At 35.0% G+C, this 21,922-nt stretch overlaps 1 protein-coding gene across 1 annotated transcript; it reads left to right on the top strand.

The window, feature by feature from the left end:
- The first annotated feature begins 886 nt into the window (after window positions 1-886).
- WASF1 (WASP family member 1) lies at window positions 887-20,524 on the top strand. Its single transcript, XM_034991801.1, has 8 exons — window positions 887-1,069; window positions 7,068-7,202; window positions 11,587-11,740; window positions 12,804-12,921; window positions 14,439-14,611; window positions 16,613-16,792; window positions 17,915-18,543; window positions 19,672-20,524. Exons 1-8 carry the CDS (start codon window positions 937-939, stop codon window positions 19,827-19,829), a joined length of 1,680 nt encoding a protein of 559 aa, XP_034847692.1. The 5' UTR covers window positions 887-936; the 3' UTR covers window positions 19,830-20,524.
- The last annotated feature ends 1,398 nt before the right edge of the window (window positions 20,525-21,922 follow it).

Here is a 21,922-nt window from a genome sequence, read left to right as displayed (position 1 = left end):
AGCTTTATCATTTTTCATTTATTTACTGTACTTTTATCTTTGTTGGCCAGTTCTCTCTTTTAGTTACCCATTTTGTAAAATTTCAGGTGGGTTTGGGGGCAAGAAGGTAAGCCAGCTACATGCTTTGCTGTCTTTAGACAGTTGTGAATTGAATGACCAGTCACCTTCCAACTTTGGAAGGAAGTGATCAGTCACTGATCATAATATACATCTCTTATTAACATAGTGCTTTGTAGACTGAAGTGCTAACAAGGAAATTTATATTACTGCAGTTGTAGTTAATGTAGTGTGGTAAGTTAAATTGGAACCATGTTGTTGGAAACTGGTATTTTTGAACTAAACCTGTGGTAGCTGAAATTTGTGCAGATGTGAGACCGGGGAAATAAGGGCTGCCTATAATGGAAGAAAGTGGAACTATTTAATCAATTAAACATATGGTCGGTGTTGATGAGATTGAAGATGTAGGATTACTTGGACTATTTGATCTCTAAGCCATTGAGTGCCTGATACATTTTATATGGAAGTGTAAATTTGATCCTATTCTTCCAGCTTCTTTAATTCTCTTAAGTGCTTCCTTAGAGAAGACCTTTCACACCATTTCTGAAAACAAAACAAAAGTCTAGTTGTAGTAAGTAAAAACTGTGGTTTTAGGAGAATAATAGTGATAGTGATTTATGAGTTCATTATAAAGCAAATGACATTGAAAATTTTTTTCAATTTTTACATAATGTTGACATTCTAATAATTGAAGATGAAAGGTGGTTAATAAATTTCGATTCATTTAGCCAGCAGCTCCACTTCATTGTCTTCGCACTAGCAATAATATTTTATTATTAAATGTGAAAGATGAGGTATTACTCTGTGTTGGGTACAACTGAGTAATGTCAATGTACTGTTTGATTTCCTGCAGGTGAACTGACACGGGTTGATCACAAGATGCCGTTGGTGAAAAGAAACATTGATCCTAGGCACTTGTGCCACACAGCGCTGCCCAGAGGCATTAAGAATGAACTAGAATGTGTCACCAATATTTCTTTGGCAAATATAATTAGACAACTAAGTAGCCTAAGTAAGTATTTTTATATCAATGAAAAATATTTCTTGCAAACCAGAATGTTATGCTTTCGAGTATGAGTATTAAGATGTTCTTACGATTAATTTGGGGGGATGTTTGATGAGAAGAATACAAAGTTATCTTGAAAAATGTAGCCATTTTAAATAAAATTAATGAGTTTTAGTATCATTTCTTCTCTGCGTGTTTCCTCTGGGAAAGAGAAATAAGGACAGTTTGAGGAGCAGGATCACGTGATGGACAAGAATTACTGAAACTGTTTTTAAAATATGATTTGATCTGTGAAAGGTAGTGCCAGGGTTGTACTTTTGCTTGCTAATTATCACTGTTACTTTTTTTAGAGGCTTCAATTATTCACTGGTATCTCTCTCTTTACATATATTCTATTAGCCTAAGGAAATATTTTTTATTATTAAATATTTAAAATTAAAAGGTGTGAGGTAGCCACTACTCAGAGGATTAGGTTAGTCAAGTGAGTTGTCTAAAGGACATTAGCAGTGTGACAGGTAACATGCTGTGAAAATAGCAAATGAACCTGGCCTCTCACAGACAAAAGGCAAGCAGGTTGGCCAGATAGTAAAGGGACAGGTAGGGGAGGAGATAGGCAATGTGTTCCCATGATAAGACTGCAGAACAGAACTTCTAAGTTAAGGAATTAGGTAAATTATTCTAAATTTAAAATCAAGGGGCGCCTGGGTGGCTCAGTTGGTTAAGCGACTGCCTTCGGCTCAGGTCATGATCCTGGAGTCCCGGGATCGAGTCCCGCATCGGGCTCCCTGCTCGGCAGGGAGTCTGCTTCTCCCTCTGACCCTCCTCCCTCTCGTGCTCTCTGTCTCTCATTCTCTCTCTCTCAAATAAATAAATAAATAAATAAATCTTTAAATTTAAAATCAAGAAAATTTAAAAAATAAATCCAATCTGTCTTTTGAATTGATGGCTTAGCTTTTTAACAAGACATTTATATTTAATTTTAAAGAAAAAAACAAGATGTTCTTGGCCTTAGATGTATTCTCTAAGTGGTCCTAGATGTATCTTAGCAATACCTAGCCACATAGATTGTCCTTACAGGCAAGATTGACCCTTTTCTTCTCCTTTTAACTTTTTTTCTTTCTTTTTATAATTGAGTACTTAGCACAAGATAAAGAGAGGTTGTTAATCTGTTTCAAGTGGGAGCATTTGGACATACACACATGTAGCTAGAGCAACATAAAATTTACCTTTGAATGCTCTTGGTGAGAGCACTAAATTTCTACATTGCCTATGAAATAGTTTTAAAAATAAAAGGATGTTTATTTGAATTTAAGTATATTCTTTGGCCCTTTCGGTGGTTATTTTTTCAGGTTGGTTATTGGCAGTGAATCATTAACATATTAATTACCTGTTTTTTTCTTGGGAAAGTCAATGTAGAATATACTTTTGAGACAAGTCAAAAGAAGAGTCCTAGATAGCAAATTAGTATATAATTAACAATATTTTTAAAGACATTTGCTGACCTTTTTTGTGACCTAGCACTAATTAATCTAACATGACTTTGTATAAAATTTGTATTACGGGGCACCTGGGTGGCTCAGTCATTAAGCGTCTGCCCTCGGCTCCGGTCATAGGATGGAGCCCCGCATCGGGCTCCCTGCTCGGCAGGAGGCCTGCTTCTCCCTCTCCCACTCCCCCTGCTTGTGTTCCCTCTCTTGCTGTCTCTATCTCTGTCAAATAAATAAATAAATAAAATCTTCTAAAAAAATAAAAATAAAGTAAAATTTGTATTACTACATGTACATGAGTACATCAGTTAATATTGAAATACATATTAAGAGCATAGAAATGACAATATAGTTAAAATATTTTTTTTTTTTAAGATTTTATTGATCTGACAGAGAGACAAAGTGAGAGAGGGAACACAAGCAAGGGGATTGGGAGAGGGAGAAGCAGGCTTCCCACCAAGCAGGGAGCCCGATGCGGGGCTCAATCCCAGGACCCTGGGAACATGACCCGAGCCGAAGGCAGACAGACGCTTAACGACTGAGCCACCCAGGCGCCCCAAGTTAAAATATTTCTTAAAGTGAATTTTGGATCTAATACAGGCATGTTGTTTTAGGTATATTCCCAATGTAGAATTTAGAGCTAATATAACAATTAAGAGTGTTAATTTGCTGTACTAACCCATTTTTTAATATAACCTAAAGATGGAAACTTAAGGAATGTTCAAGTCTGGTATAATCCCTGTAAGTAACATCTATCAGCAAGCACATGGTCATGTTGTAGACAAACTCTCAAAATAGAAATACCTTGTAAAAATATAACTGGTGCTTCAGATTTGGAATCCGAGACTATTGTAGACATTTTCTAAGCAGTTTGTAGAGATTCAAAAACAAAGGAAAACCCATAAATATTGTAGCAAGGTGTAACAATAGTTTACTGCCCTGGAATTAAACTCTCTGGCAGTTTTCCCACTGATATAGTCAGAAATCCAGAATTAAATTTAAAATGCCCCTAGCTAGCCAGAATAAACAAGCCCATGCACTAAAAACTATGTACATAAAATAGCCAGTTGATTCCTCTCTCAGAGTCATTTACTTTTACTTTGATATTTCATACAGGTTTGATGATCTGATTTCCAAACATTTATGCTTCATAACACTACAAGAGGAAGGTATAGGGGAGATAAAAATAGAAGCAGGTGTTACCTAAGCCAGTCAAAAGAAGTAGTTTACAGCAAAGGAAGAAGAGACATAAGGGGAGAAGCAATATAAAAACGGGATAGAGGCCATTTCATGTAAAAGCAGATATTCTTACACATTTCAAGGCTGCTTTCTCACATAGAACATTTTGATTTCATAATCAACTCATTACTGAGTCCTTAAGAAAAGATTAAATTATGTTTAATTTTGTATTTCTACTTAAGACGGAGAAGCTTAAAATAGATTTTACATCAGTTTTCATCCAAAGTAGTTAAAATAATTAATGCATTAAATAATCTGTGAATTACTTAGTAAACTTGGCTATGCAAAATGGTTCTAGGTAATTGAGATGTTGACTTTGGTACTATCGTTAACACCAAAAGTGTTAAGAGAACACCGAAATAAAGGTCAATTGCAGGGGACATCCTCCTGTCTTAGGGGACAGCCTCCTGTCTTCTTCCTTACAAAAATATTTTTCCTAGTAGGGCACAATTCTCTTTTATAATGGATAATAACTGAAAACATAGAATTCACTTTCTATAAATTTCTTCTTTTATACCAAAATTCTTTCCCATTTTATTGTTGTCTTATTTAATGACCATTGAGTCTCTAATTACCTGAGGGATCTTTTGCCATTCTCTCTTCCCAAGGCCATCCTTCTGTTGAATACAGTCAGTTCATGCTACCAAGATGAGCTGGTAGAGCCTAAATTTGACAGATAGATGATAGCAAGGTAGGAGGGAGGATAAATAGATTGGCCTGATAAGACTAATTGGAAACATAGACAATAAACATAACACTGAACACTTTGCTATGTGATAAAGCTACGTGGTTCTTGTCTGAAAAGAGTAAACCCCTTTTGAATTGAAGAGTCGAATATGATTAATACTGAAACTATTCTGAACAGTGTGATCATGTATATAATTAAAATCATGAGTTTTAGATTACAGGAACTGAGAAAAGAGATAAAAATAAGGTGAAGTCATTATAGGAGTCTTGCTGAATGAAATGTGAATTGAATTGGGCCTTTCAGAAACAAAAGAATTTGGAAAATGGAGAGGGAAGAGGACGGGAGGCATTTTTAGCTTGCAAGAATAGGCAAATGAATAGAGGCAAAAATAAATACGTAAGGGGGATTAAAGGGACAGATGATATTGGATAATATGGCAGACCCTGATTTTAGAAAACATAGAATGTTAGTTGAGAGGATTTTGATTTAGATTTAAACATCATAGATGATAAGATAGTAAGGAGAACAAGTAGGTTCTTGAAGGGTAAGAAGTATAATATTTCTAAGGTTAATTCAAATTCAGATACATGCCCAATCAATTTTGCATTACAAACTTTATTCCTTTTACCTCAAAGAGAAAGAGGAGGTAAATTTGGAAATTAAGAAGGGATATGAAAAGAGAACAGATGGGATGTTTATTCTATCCACTGAAGTACTTTAGTACTTAAACCTGTAGTGGGGGGAACATAGACTCGTTTTAAAAAACCTTTTGAGAAACTGGTCCCTCCGGAAAAAAACATTTAAAAACCTGTGAATAATTTTCCATTGGTTTACAGCTTATAAATTAAGGATCCCTATGTTAAACTAAGCTCTTTTAAGGAAGAAATTGTCTCTTCTATCTCTGTATTCCTAGCATTTGTATCCCTAACATCAGTTGAATAAATGAATAACTTTATACTGCCTTTTCTTACACTTGGGACTTGGGGTGCTTTCCTTATCTGCCAGAGAAACTGTTCTGAAAGTGTCTCGGACACCATCCTACACCCAAAATTTAGGTGCTTTTTTTCTCTATGTTCTGTGGCTTTTACCTTAAATTATAGTAAGGGATGTCTATTGCTGACCTCCTACCCTGTATGTGGAACTCTGCCAGGTTCTTTGCTCACTGTCTCCTTTTCTTATAAATTCTTTTTGAAGCAGATATTTTTATCCCTATTTTACAGGTGAGGAAATTGATACCAAGGCCTCAAAGTGAATGGAATAAAGATTTGGACTTATTTATTAAATTGCTTTTCGTATTTGTTTAGATGTCTGTTTCTCCCTCTGTTCAAAACTCATCAATGGCAGAGACCTTCTTCCATCATTTTTATATACCCAGGGTCTGGTACAATGTCTAGCACATGAGACCTTTTCAGTCAATTTGGTTTAAAGATATATGTGAGTAAATGAATATATACAAAATGATTCTTTTTTATTATATTTTTGTAGACATTAAAGTTCTTAATTTATTATAGAGACTTTAAAGTTCTGATTTTTTTTCTTAAAGATTATAGAATCTTCTAGGACAGGAATTTTATGTTTTACTTTTTGGTGCCTTCAGAAGGTCATCTACCTGCCTGGCACAGGGTGAGCCCTCATTAAATACTTGTTGATTTAACTGATAATTTATTGAAGTACCTTGAAAAAATGCAATATTATTCAAATATAAACTAGTGAGATTAATGAATTCATTTAATAAATATTATCTCTGTCTCAGGAACTGTCTCAATAGATCTGTTAAGCTAGATTTAACCTACACAGTATGTTTGGGTCTAAAATGTCTTAATTTAGGAAGACCATCAATTTTTTTTTTATTCAAAGGTGCACATAATAATTGACTCACCTTTATATTGTAAGTATGCATTACTTTATATGTTCTAAATACACTTGAATAATGTTTTCATTGTAGGTTACCTAAACGTCTCCCTGGCTTACTTACTAGATAGAAATTTCTATTTTTTTTTCCTCCTTTTTTCTCCTTTAGAATAGGATTATTTTTGCTTATTCTTTTCAGTAATAGAAATTTATATGACTAGAGAAAATACAGTGACTTTAGATTTATGATGGTTTTTTTAGGAAAATAGAACAAGAAAATATAAAATATCATAAATTTTCAGAATCTATGTTTTGGTCTTCTGTTGGTCTTATGAAGACTCTTAGATCTTGCCATTTGGCCTGAAAATCAGTTCTAGTGTAGAGTGTATTTATGAATGCTGATTTAAAAGAGGTATTATTTGTATGTACTTTTATTTTACATCATAATGTTCTCTAACTTTAACAACTGGGCAGGTATGGATAAAAGCAGGTAGAGTATTTGCATTTTAGGCACAAGACACCTAGCAGGAAGTGGTAGAGCTACTATTTAAAACCAGATTTCCCAGGGTTTATGTTGTTTTCCCACTCTGTCTCACTTTGGTTACTGTAGGATTTAAAGTATAAACTAGTTCCAAATAAATGCCAAACTCATTAGGACAGCACTTTTAAAATGTTAAATTGTGTGATATTTATCTCTCATCACATTAAATTTTATGGTATATGTTTCATTTTTGCGTAGGCAAATATGCTGAAGATATATTTGGAGAATTGTTCAATGAAGCACATAGTTTTTCCTTCAGAGTTAACTCATTGCAAGAACGTGTGGACCGTTTATCTGTTAGTGTCACACAGCTTGACCCTAAAGAAGAAGAATGTAAGTTTATTCATATTATATTTTCTTTCACATATATCTTAGGTTTGGGGAGATGAGCAATATATTTAAGAAAAGTATACTAAACACAGTTTATTACAAGTCTTTTTTACCCATGGCCTTTGATGTACATGTTGTAATAAATCAGTGAATTATCTAAAAATATCATTAGTATGGCTTCTGGCTTTTCTATTGTCTTTTTCTTTTTTGCTTCTTCTTTTTGTATATTAAGTAGCTTTTAATTTTTTGACATAAAATTTTTTTGAAGATTTTATTTACTTATTTTAGAGAGAGAGAAAGCGAGCATGGGGGGGAAGAGGGAGAGAGAATCTCAAGCACACTCCACAGGATATGGAACTCTGTCTCATGACCCTGAGATCATGACCTGAGCTGAAATCAAGATTTGGACACTTAACTGACTGAGACATTCAGGCACCCCTGACATAAAAAAAAAAAAAACTTTAGCCAGACTTTTTCTCCATTCTTTTTTATTTTCTCCTTTATAATTTATTTGTATACTTTTGTCCTAGAAATAAAAATTGTTTGAAAATTACTTGAAATCTTTAGGTTTTATTCTGTAAGAATATAATTCCTTTTAATATTCTTTTGTGTGTGCATATTGTTAAATTGCTAAATTCTGAACGAATTATTTGAATGTTACTCCCACTTTAAATGACCATTTCCCAAAATACCCAAATTGCCTGTATATAGGACAAAAGTGTTCTATACTGAGTATTAAACCAGGGATATCATGTAGAAAACAATATATTGCAATCTGAAATAATGGTAGAAACTTTAGTGCTAAAACAACATTTTATACTTTGATAGAATACATTGAATGCTGTTGTGTCTCAAATTCCTCTTTTTGGTTTTTTGGGTGTTTTTTTTTTCTTACACAAAAAGAAATGGAACTATTCAGAACACAATTTCCACTTATTTTCCCTAGAGAATTACTTAATGTATGTCTCTTATAACCCTTTCTTCAAAATATTTTTTTGTTGAATAACTTTTTTAGTATAAGTGCAAGTTTTATAATAGACCTAAACTTGAATGAAAATAATAGAAGATATCACTGGGAAAAGCAAAAAATAGAATGTAATGATAAATATCTTCATGACTGAACCAACTTCTTTTGATATAACCTAATTTAAAGCTTAAAAAGTAGACAACATGTTAAGTTTCTACTGATTCCAAAGTGATAAACCCAGATCTGGATGTGAAAAATCAAAACAGTAGTTTTTCTTCTTAAGCAGCATTATTGAGATATATTTCATACACCCTACAATTAACCTGTCTAAAGTTAAAGTGTACAGTTCAGTGGTTCTTAGTATATTCACAGAGTTACGCAACTATCAGCATAATCACATTTTCATCACTCAGAAAAGAAACCATATACCCATTAGCAGTCGCTCCCTATTTTTCCTTTCTCTCAGCCTCTAGCAATCACTAATCTACTTTCAGTCCCTATGGTTTTACCTATTCTGGACATTTCTTATGAATGGAATCATACAATATGTGGCCTTTAGTGATTGACTTCTTTCATTTAGCCTAATGTTTTCATTATTGGTTCATGTTGTAGAATGTATTTGCATTTCCCTGAAGACTAATGATGTTGAGCTTTTTCTCATGGCTTGTAACCATTTAGAGACAAGTGATCCAGCACCAAGTGGTAAAGCTAGGATTTAAAATCAGGTTTAAGTGACTTATCAGATGTGTACCTTCTTTGGAGGTCCTTTTCCCATTTTTAAGCTGGAATGTTTTTCTTTTTCTTGAGTTATAAGATTTCTGTATATATTCTTGATCCAAGTCTCTTATCAGATATATGATTTACATCCCATTCTGTGGGTGATTTTTCTTAGTGATATCTTTTGAAGCATGTACATGTATATTAATTATACTTCATGAAATTCTCGAAATAATTGCTACTAGTGCAAAAATACTTTATGACCATATTTTCAAATATATAATTTACCTCCAAATTTTTTAAAGTTAAACATTTAAGTTATAAATATATGCCATCTAATAATATAGAAATAGAGGTAATTTCTATATGTAACAGAAATAAAAATTAACAGTTTCAAAATACTGTTAAATTTTAACAAATATCTTAGTACTCCAATTAAAATTAAAAACAAAAATACACATAAAAGTTAAGTAACTTAAACGATATGTTTAAGTGTTTAAAAAAATTTTAATGTGCCAGTAACTGTCACAATTTTTCATAGTTTCCTTTAAAATTATGGGGAGCATTGGAGAAGGATTCAGAATCTAAAAGATGAATTACTTAGTATATCATTTTGGGGTTGTTGGAAAGAAGAAATTTTCAAAATTATTTGACCTAGATTTTTAAATTCAGTTCACATGAAATAACATGAAGACAATACTAAATTATGGAGTGTAATATCAGTATTTTTGTTTTCTAAATTACTATTAAATAATTTAAGTAATGGTGAGAACTATGACTATAATTTAGAAAATGTGTAAAAAACGAGTTTTTAAACAAAGACCTATATAATTATATTTAATTATGTTTACAAATATTTTGTTGACTTTCTGTGTTACCTAATACTATTTAAATATCAGATGTTGTTGGCAACTGGACGGGCTTTTGTCATGGTAGCCTGTTAAGACAAATTGTAAATGAGACCGGCTAAAGATGGAAAATTGCTAATTAATGGGGCACCTGCATGGCTCAGTTGGTCAAGCGTAGGACTCTTGGTTTCGGCTCAGGTCATAGTCTCAGGGTCATGAGATCAAGCCCCATGTTGGGCTCCACCCTCAGTGCGGAGTCTTCGAGTTTCTCTCTCCCTCTTCCTCTGCCCCTTCCCCACTCTCTCTCTCTCAAATAAATCTTTTTTTAAAAAAGTGCTTATTACTTTATACATTCTTTACATCCTTGACTAAGAAAGTTTTGAGAGATTAAACACTAGGTTCCATCCTGGTTATATACTTCTGGTAAATAAGTGGGGTTGGGGAGTGGCAAAAATCGATCCATTTTGATTACAGAAAACAGAGGCCACATCTGACAGGAGCCAGAGAACGGTGTGTGGTGTTAGGGCTAAAGGATCAGTCTCAGAAGCAGACAGATCTGGGTTTTCTGTTCTGGCTCCAGTGCTTATTAACCATTTTGCCTTGGGCCAGTTATGTAATGTTTCCTAGTCTTGGTTTTCTTATGTTTGAAGTGGAATAATAATTTCTCTTCTGATTGAATTGTTGCAAAGATTAAGTAAAATAAAAATTAGTGAGAATATTTAGCACATATAGTCCATACTCATTAAATATCTCTTATATCATTCTTTAGCGATAATGAGAAAAATCTTTTTTCCTTCTCTGAATTTTCCTTTGGTGTTTTCGAGTGTGTTAGAAATCATGCAGCAGTGGAATACTAGGAAGACAGTCCTGGTGTGGCCATTGCAGAGCCACATTGCTCCAACTATTCCTAGATCCAAACGTTCTTGCTGAGTGAATTTTACTTGTGAGGATGATAGAGATACTATTTTAGGGAGAAGAATAATTTTAGAATTGTGTAGTACTGGCCTTGCTCTGGTATAAAGCATTTATCTACATACTTAAAGCCATATTAAATATGTTAGAAATCACCTACTTTTTTAATATCAAAAAGTCAATCTAAGAGTTAAGAACGTACTAATTGGTTACATTTCTTATTTTAACATGCTGTATAGTCCAAAAGAAAATGAGTAAATGAAGTTATTTTAGATTATCATGTATGTGATGGAGCTCTGCTGGTTACTGGAGATACTAATGTGCAAGACAGTGTCAGTCTTCAGGAGCTTATAGCTAAGTAGAGATCCTTGTAGTATAAGATAAAACATAAGTGAAATAGATGATGATATAGATTCCCTGGTACTTGAAAATATTTTCTTTATGGCAAAGTTTGTTTTAAGTTTAAAGCATATATATAATATTTATAGTCTAGATAGCATAGAGGTCAACAATATGTTTAGACCAGAATGCCACTGAAGACTAAGTAATTCCTTCAGTGTTGTTGATATAAGCTAAATAAAAGTAACAAAGGGAAATGGGAAAAAAAGATTATTTAAAAAAAGGAAGAAGAAAAATGTGGGCTAGTGGGGGCTGGGGATGGCAAGTAGGAAAAAGATGTTTGATGGGAAATGTAGATAATGCTTCAGGTATCATTAGAGCCTTCTGAGCCTTAGAAATCAAAGGTGCCTTCAGACTTACCTGGTTGGAATGATTTGGGGATATAATGATAGAACATTTAAAATGTGGTTCCTGATTAACAAGCCTCTACAGTCACAACTTCCTGAGCTGTGCTGACTCTTAAACAAATACAGTGTGTGAATTTGTATTTATGTTCAATCCACTTAGTAAAATAAATAAAATACATTTTTGATTTTTGTTTTAGTGTCTTTGCAAGATATAACAATGAGGAAAGCTTTCCGAAGTTCTACAATTCAAGATCAGCAGCTTTTCGACCGCAAGACTTTGCCTATTCCATTACAGGAGACATATGATGTTTGTGAACAACCTCCACCTCTCAATATACTCACTCCTTATAGGTCAGTGGGCTACTAGATAGGCAGGCTGGCTATTTATTGCAGAATTTCAGTCCAAATCAGTAGCAGTCTACCTTTAAATGCTAAATCCCCAAACATTTTTTACATCACTGGGCTTTTCACCAACACAGAGAACCCTCCTCATCCACCACATTTAGAAAACTTTTGCTTTATTCACTAGGTGTGTTCCTAAGATTCTGGCATACAGAAGACAAGACTTATTCAAGGGAGTTGTTTTAAGAAGTATTATTAGTCAAAGCCAGTGGCAGAGAGTTACTGTCTTTTTAATGTAATAGTTGGTCAGATGAAAAATAAAAAATGAAGAGCTCAAAATTCCACCATGCTAACAAAATAAATATCATTTTTGCTTGCTCATGCCTACTCTTGATCTATATGGATTCAAGTTTTTACAAAATGCATATATAGCATCTGTTTTTAAAATGTTTTTTACCATTTAAAATAAAATCTGGAATTCCTTAGGCTTTCTTTGGGGGTACTTTCACATGATTTGTTAAATGGGTAATTTAAGATACACAACACATATCCTGAACAAAATGGTATTCAGATATTTATCTGAAACTGTTTTGTCAGTATGCAAGTCAATTGGATGAAAATAACTGTTATTACTAGGATGAGTTTTAAAGGATATTTTTGGGGTTTGGTGAGATAATAAGTAAATTAGAGTATTGGCAGAAACCCTGTGTAATTTCTCTATTCTAAATGATATTATTGTCTTTTCAGGCTTTTATCTTTGGCAGAACCTTTTGTAACTATTGGAATTTCCCAAAGGACTTTCAGAAAAGTTGGTATTCAGCACAAGTTAGGGATGAAAATTGTCCAGCTGTTCTTCAGATTAGTAACACCAACTCTGAAAAACACCTTTTTTTCCATTGTCCTTAGTTTTTTGATTCGTGAGAAATATTTTATTGATGCAGCATTCTAATTTATTTTGTCAGTATTTTTACACATGCTGTATTTCATTAATGTAAGAGAAAAAAACATTTTAGTAAAATTACTCTGATTGCCTAAGTCTTACTGATATATGTTTTGATATTTTACATTTCAGAGATGATGGTAAAGAAGGTTTGAAGTTTTATACCAATCCTTCGTATTTCTTTGATCTATGGAAAGAAAAAATGTTGCAAGATACAGAGGATAAGAGGAAGGAAAAGAGGAAACAGAAGGTATTACAAGAGATTCAAAAAATTGAAGTTAGTTTTGGTGTATTTGTGTTTTGTTGCATACAGGGAACTTTATTAAGCTTGTATCTTGACAGTTTTATACTGAAGTCTTTATAACCACACAGGAAGATCACAGTCTAATGGGGGAACAGGTGAGCAATCAGATTATTATAATATGGTATGATAAGCGCCATAACAGAGATATGTATGGAGAGTTTAGGTAGCACAAAACTGCACCTGCTTTAGCCAGAAGACAGGGTTGGTAAACACTTTCAACAAAGCTTATAATAAATATTGCAGAACAAATAGGAATTAAGCAGACCAGGGAAGAGGAGAAGGGCATTCTGGTAAGAAGGGATGAAGAAATACTGTGCAGATATTGGCAAAGTAGATTAACTTATATTTTCTTACCACAGATCATATCCTAAATGTTTTGGAAAGATGATTATATTCTCACTAAATTCCTGTTGTCTGTCTGCTGTGTTACCATTTCCTACTTTGTAATAAAATTCACTTGGATCTCCTTTATTCCATGTTGATGATAACTGGAAATAAAGAAAGAGGAAGCAAAATTGGGATTTAGGCAGAATTATGAAGGAGGCAAAATCCCTCTGTTTCTCCTGTAACTATCTCTCCTCTCCTCTCCTCCCTTTCCCTCATAATGCCTTCATTTTATTTTCTGTACTAGATAGTATCCCAGCGTTCTAGCCAGAGTTTACAAACTGGTGACTGGAAGCTCAAATTATGCCTGCAGTCAGTGTTTTGTTTGACAAACACAGTGGTTTTAAAATTCTTGAACTGGAAAGCCTTGAATGGGCATGCCTGTTTTTTGTTTGTTTTTTTTTTTCATTACAATCCCCATCTTACACCTGACTTTCTTCATTCATTTCACAATGTTCACATGAACATTTCACATTCATGTATGTGATCTGCTTGGCCCCTTTGGGCATTTGACTTTGTTACACCAACTCTAGACCTCTCTATGCTTTCTCCCACAATTTTAATTATTTTGTGTTTTATTTTTTGAATACCCTGTTTCTGATGAGGGACACAGTTGTTATGGGTTAATTGGATAATTGTATTGGCTAGCTAATTGGTCACTTTCCAGATTATATAGCCTTAATAAATTTTCAGGTTTTGGTTAGAGTTAGTGCCATTAATGGTAGAAATTTCACTCATTATAGCAAAAACTAATAGATGTGGGAGCAGAATTGGTGAATCTTTTTTTCATCCGAAAGGACTTTCTGACCTCAAATTTTATTATTTAGGCATACTATTTTTATCTGGTGCATCAATTCAAATTAGAGGTTAAAGAAACATGACAAGAAGCTGGGATTGGAAGCAAGCTAGCTAAGATTTAATTCTGAATGTACCAATGAACTGTCTCTGTGTTACTTTAACTGTATTATGATGGCATTGTCTTTTTCAGTTAATGTTAGAATTTTATTTTGATTGTTATAACATCTTTTTAAAAACTTAGCCCTTCAGCATTTGGCTTTGTTTTAATACATCTGTTATAGCAGAAAAATCTAGATCGTCCTCATGAACCAGAAAAAGTGCCGAGAGCGCCTCATGACAGGCGGAGAGAGTGGCAGAAGCTGGCCCAAGGCCCGGAGCTGGCGGAAGATGATGCTGATCTCCTACATAAGCATATTGAAGTTGCTAATGGCCCAGCCTCTCATTTTGAAACAAGGTTTCTTTTTTTTTGTTTGTTTGTTAACAAAATTAATGATAAAATACTGGCTCTGTTTCTAATATCTATGCCTCTGATTCTTAGGTCCTGAATTGTTGAACCAGCAGACCCTGCTTTATCTATAAAAATTATTTTGAAACCCTGACCACTGTGAGCCTACTAAAGTCTGATCTTGGGCCGGTTATTTTCATACCTGGATTTTAGTTTTGTCATCTATAGAAAAAGGTGGTTGGAATAGATGATCTTCAGGGTTGTTTTAGCTTTCATATGAAGTCTCCATGCTCTCTCAGGCAGAGTCTGCCAGAATTTCATAATAGAGGAATGGGGTCTGGAATGTTTTTGAAATATTACTGATTCACTACATATAAAATAGGAGCTGAGAAAGGGTAGTATTTTGTTCCTTTTTCTTTCTCCTGGCTCCCTTTCTATGCCACATCTCCCACCTCAGTTACATCAGGACTTTTAAACAAAATTACTCATCCCCTTTTGCAGAACTATAGAATAGGTCTTTTTTCCTTTCTCAGTAGCCATGGCCCCATCTAAGTAACATGCTATCCTAACTAAACATTATACTAGCATCTCTCTGTAAAGGCATTTGTGTATAGTTGAATGAGTATAGTTATTATTATATATATTATAGCTACTGATTTTTGAATGGAAAAGAGCTTAAAGTTTTCTTTGGAATAATACATGTAAATTATTAGGCTAATATCTTGGCCAAGTTTAGGAGTAATATATGTGTAAGATACTATTTATATGCATTACTGGAAGAAAAAGACCAAAAAGATTGAGATTTATTTTAAAAAGTTATCTATAGGGGTGCCTGGGTGGCTCAGTCATTAAGCATCTGCCTTCGGCTCAGGTCATGATCCCAGGGTCCTGGGATCGAGCCCCGCATCAGGCTCCCTGCTCGGTGGAGAGCCTGCTTCTCCCTCTCCCACTGTCTCTCTCTCTGTCAAATAAATAAAATCTTTAAAAAAATAATATAAATAAAAAGTAATCTATAGATAAACATTTTTTTCTACTACTGTTAAGTAATTATGACATTACCTTACCTGGTAACACAAGTACAATACAGTTAATCCTTGAACAACGAGAGAGTTAGGGGGACCAATCCCTTGTGCGGTCAAAAGTCCACATGTAACTTTTGACTTCCCAAAAACTTAACTACTAATAGACAACTGTTGACTGGAAGCCTTACTGAGAGCATAAATAGTCATTTAACACATATTTTGTATGTTACGTGTATTATATATTGTACTTTTATAATAAAGTAAGCCACAGAAAAAATGTTAAGAAAATCATAAAGAAAATACATTTATAGTGCAGTACTGTAAAACAAAAAACCTCATATAAGTGGAGGTGCTCAGTTCAAACCTGTATTCAAAGTCAGCTGTATTTTCTAACTTACTTTGTGTACATTCGTCCCCAGCATGCACTACAATCAGTAAATATTTATAAACCTTAAGTCACATGTTGCTTTGTTACTCAGTTATTTTCTGAGTACCTACCACCTTAAAAAAACACCAAAAAGACAAAACAATATAATTAGCTATCCCCGTGGTGCTAGTATCGTGGAGGCCTTTCTCACCGATAAAGACATTTGGAAGTCAGTCAGGTTTAAGAGAGCAACGAGCTATCCTAATGGTAGAAAATTCCAGTTTTCATATTCTAGCTTTTTGTCATTGGCATCATGTTTTAAAGGGAAAAAATGAAATAGAGACAGCTTTGAACACAGTTTGCCAAAAGTTAATTACTCTCTTTTCTTGTTTATAAGATTCTATATGTAATACTTTTTATCCTTGTGAATTGAATTAGTATTATTAGTAGGTTGCATTGTGAGCAGCATTCTTTGTTTTAAAAGCAGTAATAAATTTCCGAAGTTTCTTAGTAGTGGTTAAAATATTGGCATTCAAAGGATACATGTTAAATATCTCCTGTAGAACACTTTACTCCACCAGTAATTCAAGAAAAATACACTGATACTATATTTTTTTTTAGACCTCAGACATATGTGGACCATATGGATGGATCTTACTCACTTTCTGCCTTGCCATTTAGTCAGATGAGTGAGCTTCTGACTAGAGCTGAGGAAAGGGTCTTAGTCAGACCACACGAACCTCCTCCACCTCCACCAATGCATGGAGCAGGGGATGCCAAACCCATACCGACCTGTATCAGGTATGTTGGGACAGGCACATAATATTTGTTCCTAGGAGTTGGTAACCTTTCTCTTGGAAGGACCAGTTAGTAAATATTTTAGGCTTTGTGGGCATACGTTCTCTGTCACAGCTACTCAGCTCTGCCATTGTTGCGTGAAAACAGCCATAGACTACACGTAAATAAATGCCTGTTTGTGTTTCAACGAAACCTTATTTACAAAAACAGAGAGCAGTTCAGGTTTGGCCTGTGGACGTCATTCACCACCTCTGATAAAAGCTGACCTGTTCTCGGGGAAAATTTAGTGAATGGGAATTTACTTTAAAGATTAAAGTGTGTTTCATTTTATTATAGCTTTCTTATCAAGCACATGATGTGTAGTATATTAATAAAAATTAGGAATTTCTGGACTGTGGTAAGGGACTAAGAAGTGGGAACCATAGGTGTGATTCTAAGTGTTAATTTGGTATTATGGGGAATACTCTGAGAATTTGAGAGAAAAAAGGCAATAATCTTTCAGTAAAGCAATTTTGAAGTTGAATTTTGTCCATTGTTATCAAGATTATAAGATTTTTAATAGGTAAATAAAGACCAGCTTTATAATTTTCAGTTAAAAAAATCAGCCTTCTATCACTGAGTCATTTGATGTTCCATCCTCAGGAAGGAAGAGAGCCATAAATTTCCTTTTGTGAAAAAAAAAAAAAATTTCCTTTTATGGCTTGTAATTAGTTGTTATTGATTTAACTGAAATGACATATGATGAGTCTTAATAGCTTCAGTATCAATGCAGCGTTGTAATGGCCACAGGTATTGCTACAAATATTGTAATATGATAAATGTTATTATAAAGACTCCTACCACAGCATAAAATTGAACATTTTATTTATCAAAGTAAGCATAAAATGCTTGAGTGTATATGACAGGTGCATGGAAGGATGAGACCATTTAGAATATTACAAACGAAAGCACCACCTCTTCATTTTCTTGTTGGTATCTTCCCTTCACCCTAAATACTGAAGAATTTTTAATTTCTTTAGGAACATGTTAATGCATCTACCCTGCTATAATGACTGACAGTTGTATCTTTCCTGTGGTTGGTTCTTTCTCTTTTAATAACTTGCTGGGATTTCTTTATCATTTCAGTTCTGCTACAGGTTTAATGGAAAATCGCCCTCAGTCACCAGCTACAGGCAGAACACCTGTGTTTGTGAGCCCCACCCCCCCACCTCCTCCACCACCTCTTCCATCTGCCTTGTCAGCTTCTTCCTTGCGAGCCTCAATGACTTCGACTCCTCCCCCACCAGTACCTCCCCCGCCTCCACCTCCAGCCACTGCTTTGCAGGCTCCAGCAGTACCTCCACCTCCAGCTCCTCTTCAGATTGCCCCTGGAGTTCTGCACCCAGCTCCTCCTCCAATCGCACCCCCTCTAGTACAGCCCTCTCCTCCAGTCGCTAGGGCTGCCCCAGTGTGTGAGACTGTACCAGTTCATCCGCTCCCACAGGGTGAAGTCCAGGGGCTGCCCCCACCCCCACCACCGCCTCCTCTGCCTCCACCTGGCATTCGGCCACCATCCCCTGTCACAGCTGCAGCTCTTACCCATCCTCCCTCTGGGCTCCATCCAGCTCCATCTACTGCCCCAGGTCCCCATGTTCCATTAATGCCTCCATCTCCTCCATCGCAAGCTATACCTGCTTCTGAGCCAAAGCGTCATCCATCAACTCTACCTGTAATCAGTGACGCCAGGAGTGTACTTCTGGAAGCAATACGAAAAGGTAATTGCCTCATGGCCGTTCAGAGCATTGCTATGGTAGCATTAGAAACTTTCTAAATATTTGACACAGTAACATTTTCTTCACTTACAAAATTTTAGATCGTATTTTTCCACAATTGGTTTTTATTTTTTATTTTCTTTATTTTTAAAAGATTTTTTTTATTCATTTGAGACACAGAGCTACAGAGAAAGAGAGAGCATGAGCAGGGGGAGAAGCAGAGGGAGAGGGAGAAGCAGGCTTCCCGCCAAGCCAGGAGCCCAATGTGGGGCTTGATCCCAGGACCCTGGGATCATGACCTGAGCTGAAGGCAGACACACTCAACCATCTGAGCCACCCAGGTGCCTCTCACAAATGGTTTTTAGAAAGAAAAGCTATGTTCAACGTGTATTTTATATCACTTTCCAGAAAATATATCACATTTAATTATTTTATTTTCATACTTTGGTAGGGATTCTTAAAATGTTTATTAAATAAATGAGAAATTAAAAGTATCAGACTTATAGAAAATTTAGTTAAAACCCTTTATATTATGTTTAATATGTATGTTAACTCCTTTAAAAATGGTATTTTCTTCAGTGTTAAGGCTGTCCATTTGGTGTATCAGTGACACTTGCTCTACCAGATGCCTTTATAGGATTAACGTTCCTCTCTCAGTAACAAGGGAAAGACCTCTCATATTCATTCATTTATTCAGCCAGCATTTCCTAGGCACCTACTCTAAGCCAGGCACCAACAGTGTAGAATGAATAATAGTGCCTTTCCCTCGATTCCTTGGGAGAATAAAGCCACAGGAAATATACTCAACAACGTTCATTTGACCACTGGTTAACTTTTTAGGGGGGCTGCTGAGTAGGGAGGCACAGTAGACCATCATGGCTAAATAAACTTTAGATATTCACTGGGATAGCTGGTAAGTTTGACCAGCTAGTTTTACAGATAATGAAAGAATTAATTGACCAAATTAGTATGATTCTAAATATGATCCCTTCAAATTCTTTTTAATAGATCTTGCTTTTCATTTTCCTATTAGTATTTCTCACATGTATTTGATTTTATTCCAGAAAGATTAATAATATGTAGTATTTAGTATTTTGCCTTACAATGAATGCTTTGGTTTTTCTGTATCAGGTATTCAGCTACGCAAAGTAGAAGAGCAGCGTGAACAGGAAGCTAAACATGAACGCATTGAAAATGATGTTGCCACCATCCTGTCTCGCCGTATTGCTGTGGAATATAGTGATTCAGAAGATGATTCAGAATTTGATGAAGTAGATTGGTTGGAGTAAGAAAAATACATTGATAAATATTACAAAACTGAATGCAAATGTCCTTTGTGGTGCTTGTTCTTTGAAAATGTTTGGTCATTCCAGTGTTTTGCTTTCTTTTCCTTATGATAAATAACCTTATCCTCCATAATTTTTGATTTCTAAGAAAAATAATAGCATACATTTCAAACTAAATGTTTTACAGTGGCTTATCTTTTTTATTTTTCCCTGAAAAGATAATTTGGTCAAAAAACCACTAAGTATTAAGCATGGACAGCTGTTGTTAGAGTAGCAGATTCAGTTTTTTGATATATCTTAATTGTGCACTTTGTGAATTTTAATTTAAAGAAAGCAACTGAGATTGAAATCTTGAGGGCAGCTGTATCTATTAATGAGCCTTATTCCATTTCCTGATGTTTTAAAACACTGCCTTGATTATATGAATACACTCAGAAAGTACCCTTAGCTAGTAGTACTGAATTCTCTTAAAGGAATGCTTGAATTTTTTTTAATTATTGTTTTACCGTTTTTAAATACTTGCCTTATTTGAATGTTTAGCAGTACCCCCTTCCCACTTATATATTGTGTGGTACGATTTTGCTTGCCTATAAGAGTTTAAAAAATTTCCATGTGAAATACTCTGACATAAACATACATGTAACTTACATTAACTGTTAAGAATTAACAGTCTGATTTAATAAATGGTTCATTTTAAAGGTTCATGGGTGTTGCTCTTTGAATCAAACTATTTCTGATAATTTATCAAATATATATAAAGTAGGCTTTTAATAGATAGTAAGCAAAAAATGTTAAAACCACTTAAGCTGTATAATTTCCTCTTAATTATACAGATTCATGTTGTCTGGTATGTAAGGTAGCTTTTATATCATTTTTTCCTAAGGTCACAAAAATCAGTATTTTTCAACTCCTTATGCTCTTAAATTAAAATCTCAATGTGCTGTCTAATTTCAACACAACTTGACTTCAGTTTAACAGCATTCTTGAAATTATATTTTGCAATGATAAAGTGAGTTGTTAATGTTTACACAGTCCAGATTAAGGGATGGAGGGAAAAGCAGCATTAGTATTAGATTGTTTAATGTGAAGTTTTTGTAGTTGGACTGTAAAAGTGACAGCAGTCTTCATCCTTTTACAGTGCAATTTCTAGCTCCTCCCATCAAGACATGGGTTCTTTTCTCACCCACCTTGGATCTGAGTGTTGCTGAGACTTGTTCTAGCCAATAGCATTGTCTCAGGTTAAGCCTGCTAGAAGATCAGAAACCTCATACAGAGAGCTGTGCCAAGTGAGACCATCTTAGACCAGCCAAGCACGAGCTCACCCACTGGCCGGCTATAAACAGATGAGCAAGATTAGCTAAGATTAGCCCAGCTCAGAAGAATTGTTCAACTAACCTATAAACTTATGAGCAAAAAAATAATGCTTATTGTCTTTTTTTTTTTTAATTTTATTTATTTATTTGAGTGAGAGAGAATGAGAGATAGCACGAGAGGGAAGAGGGTCAGAGGGAGAAGCAGACTCCCCACCGAGCAGGGAGCCCGATGTGGGACTCGATCCAGGGACTCCAGGATCACGACCCGAGCCGAAGGCAGTCACTCAACCGACTAAGCCACCCAGGCGCCCCAATAATGCTTATTGTCTTATACCTAAGTTTTGAGATGGATTATTTCACACAGCATTAGTGCAACAGTAATAGATAGCTGATAGATGAGGTCATTGGTAACTTGATAATTTGGGGGTTATTTAGGTAGATAACTAATGACCCGTACTCTTTGTGGAATAAGAATGAGGAACTAAGTTCTATTGTGGCGATAGTTTGGACATAAAAAAAAAATTTCCTAATAGCTCTAATTAACAAAAGATTTGCTTTGTTCTTTTGGGTAGCTTTGCCTAGAACGAGAGATTAGATAGTGGGGGCACCTGTGTGGCTCAGTCGGTTAAGTATCTGACTCTTAGTTTTGACTCAGGTCATGATCTCTGGGTTGGGCTCTGTGCTGAGTGTGGAGCCTGCTTAAGAGTCTCCCTCTGCCCCTCCCCCCACACACCGCCCCCAGCCCGCTCACATGCACACACATGCTCTCTCTCTTTCTCTCTC

The sequence above is a fragment of the Mirounga leonina genome, unplaced genomic scaffold (assembly GCF_011800145.1).
Source record: "Mirounga leonina isolate KUSES-001 unplaced genomic scaffold, KU_Mleo_1.0 Mir_53, whole genome shotgun sequence".
NCBI lineage: Eukaryota > Metazoa > Chordata > Mammalia > Carnivora > Phocidae > Mirounga > Mirounga leonina.
This window is presented reverse-complemented; position numbering and strand designations above follow the sequence as displayed.

What these genes read in the sequence shown, in the direction of transcription:
- WASF1 (XM_034991801.1), top strand. Translation starts at nt 937, where the DNA reads ATGCCGTTGGTGAAAAGAAACATTGATCCTAGGCACTTGTGCCACACA. An exon ending in AATATACTCACTCCTTATAG is followed by an intron (nt 11,741 to 12,803) that starts GTCAGTGGGCTA and finishes TTTACATTTCAG; the next exon opens with AGATGATGGTAAAGAAGGTT. An exon ending in CCCATACCGACCTGTATCAG is followed by an intron (nt 16,793 to 17,914) that starts GTATGTTGGGAC and finishes TTATCATTTCAG; the next exon opens with TTCTGCTACAGGTTTAATGG.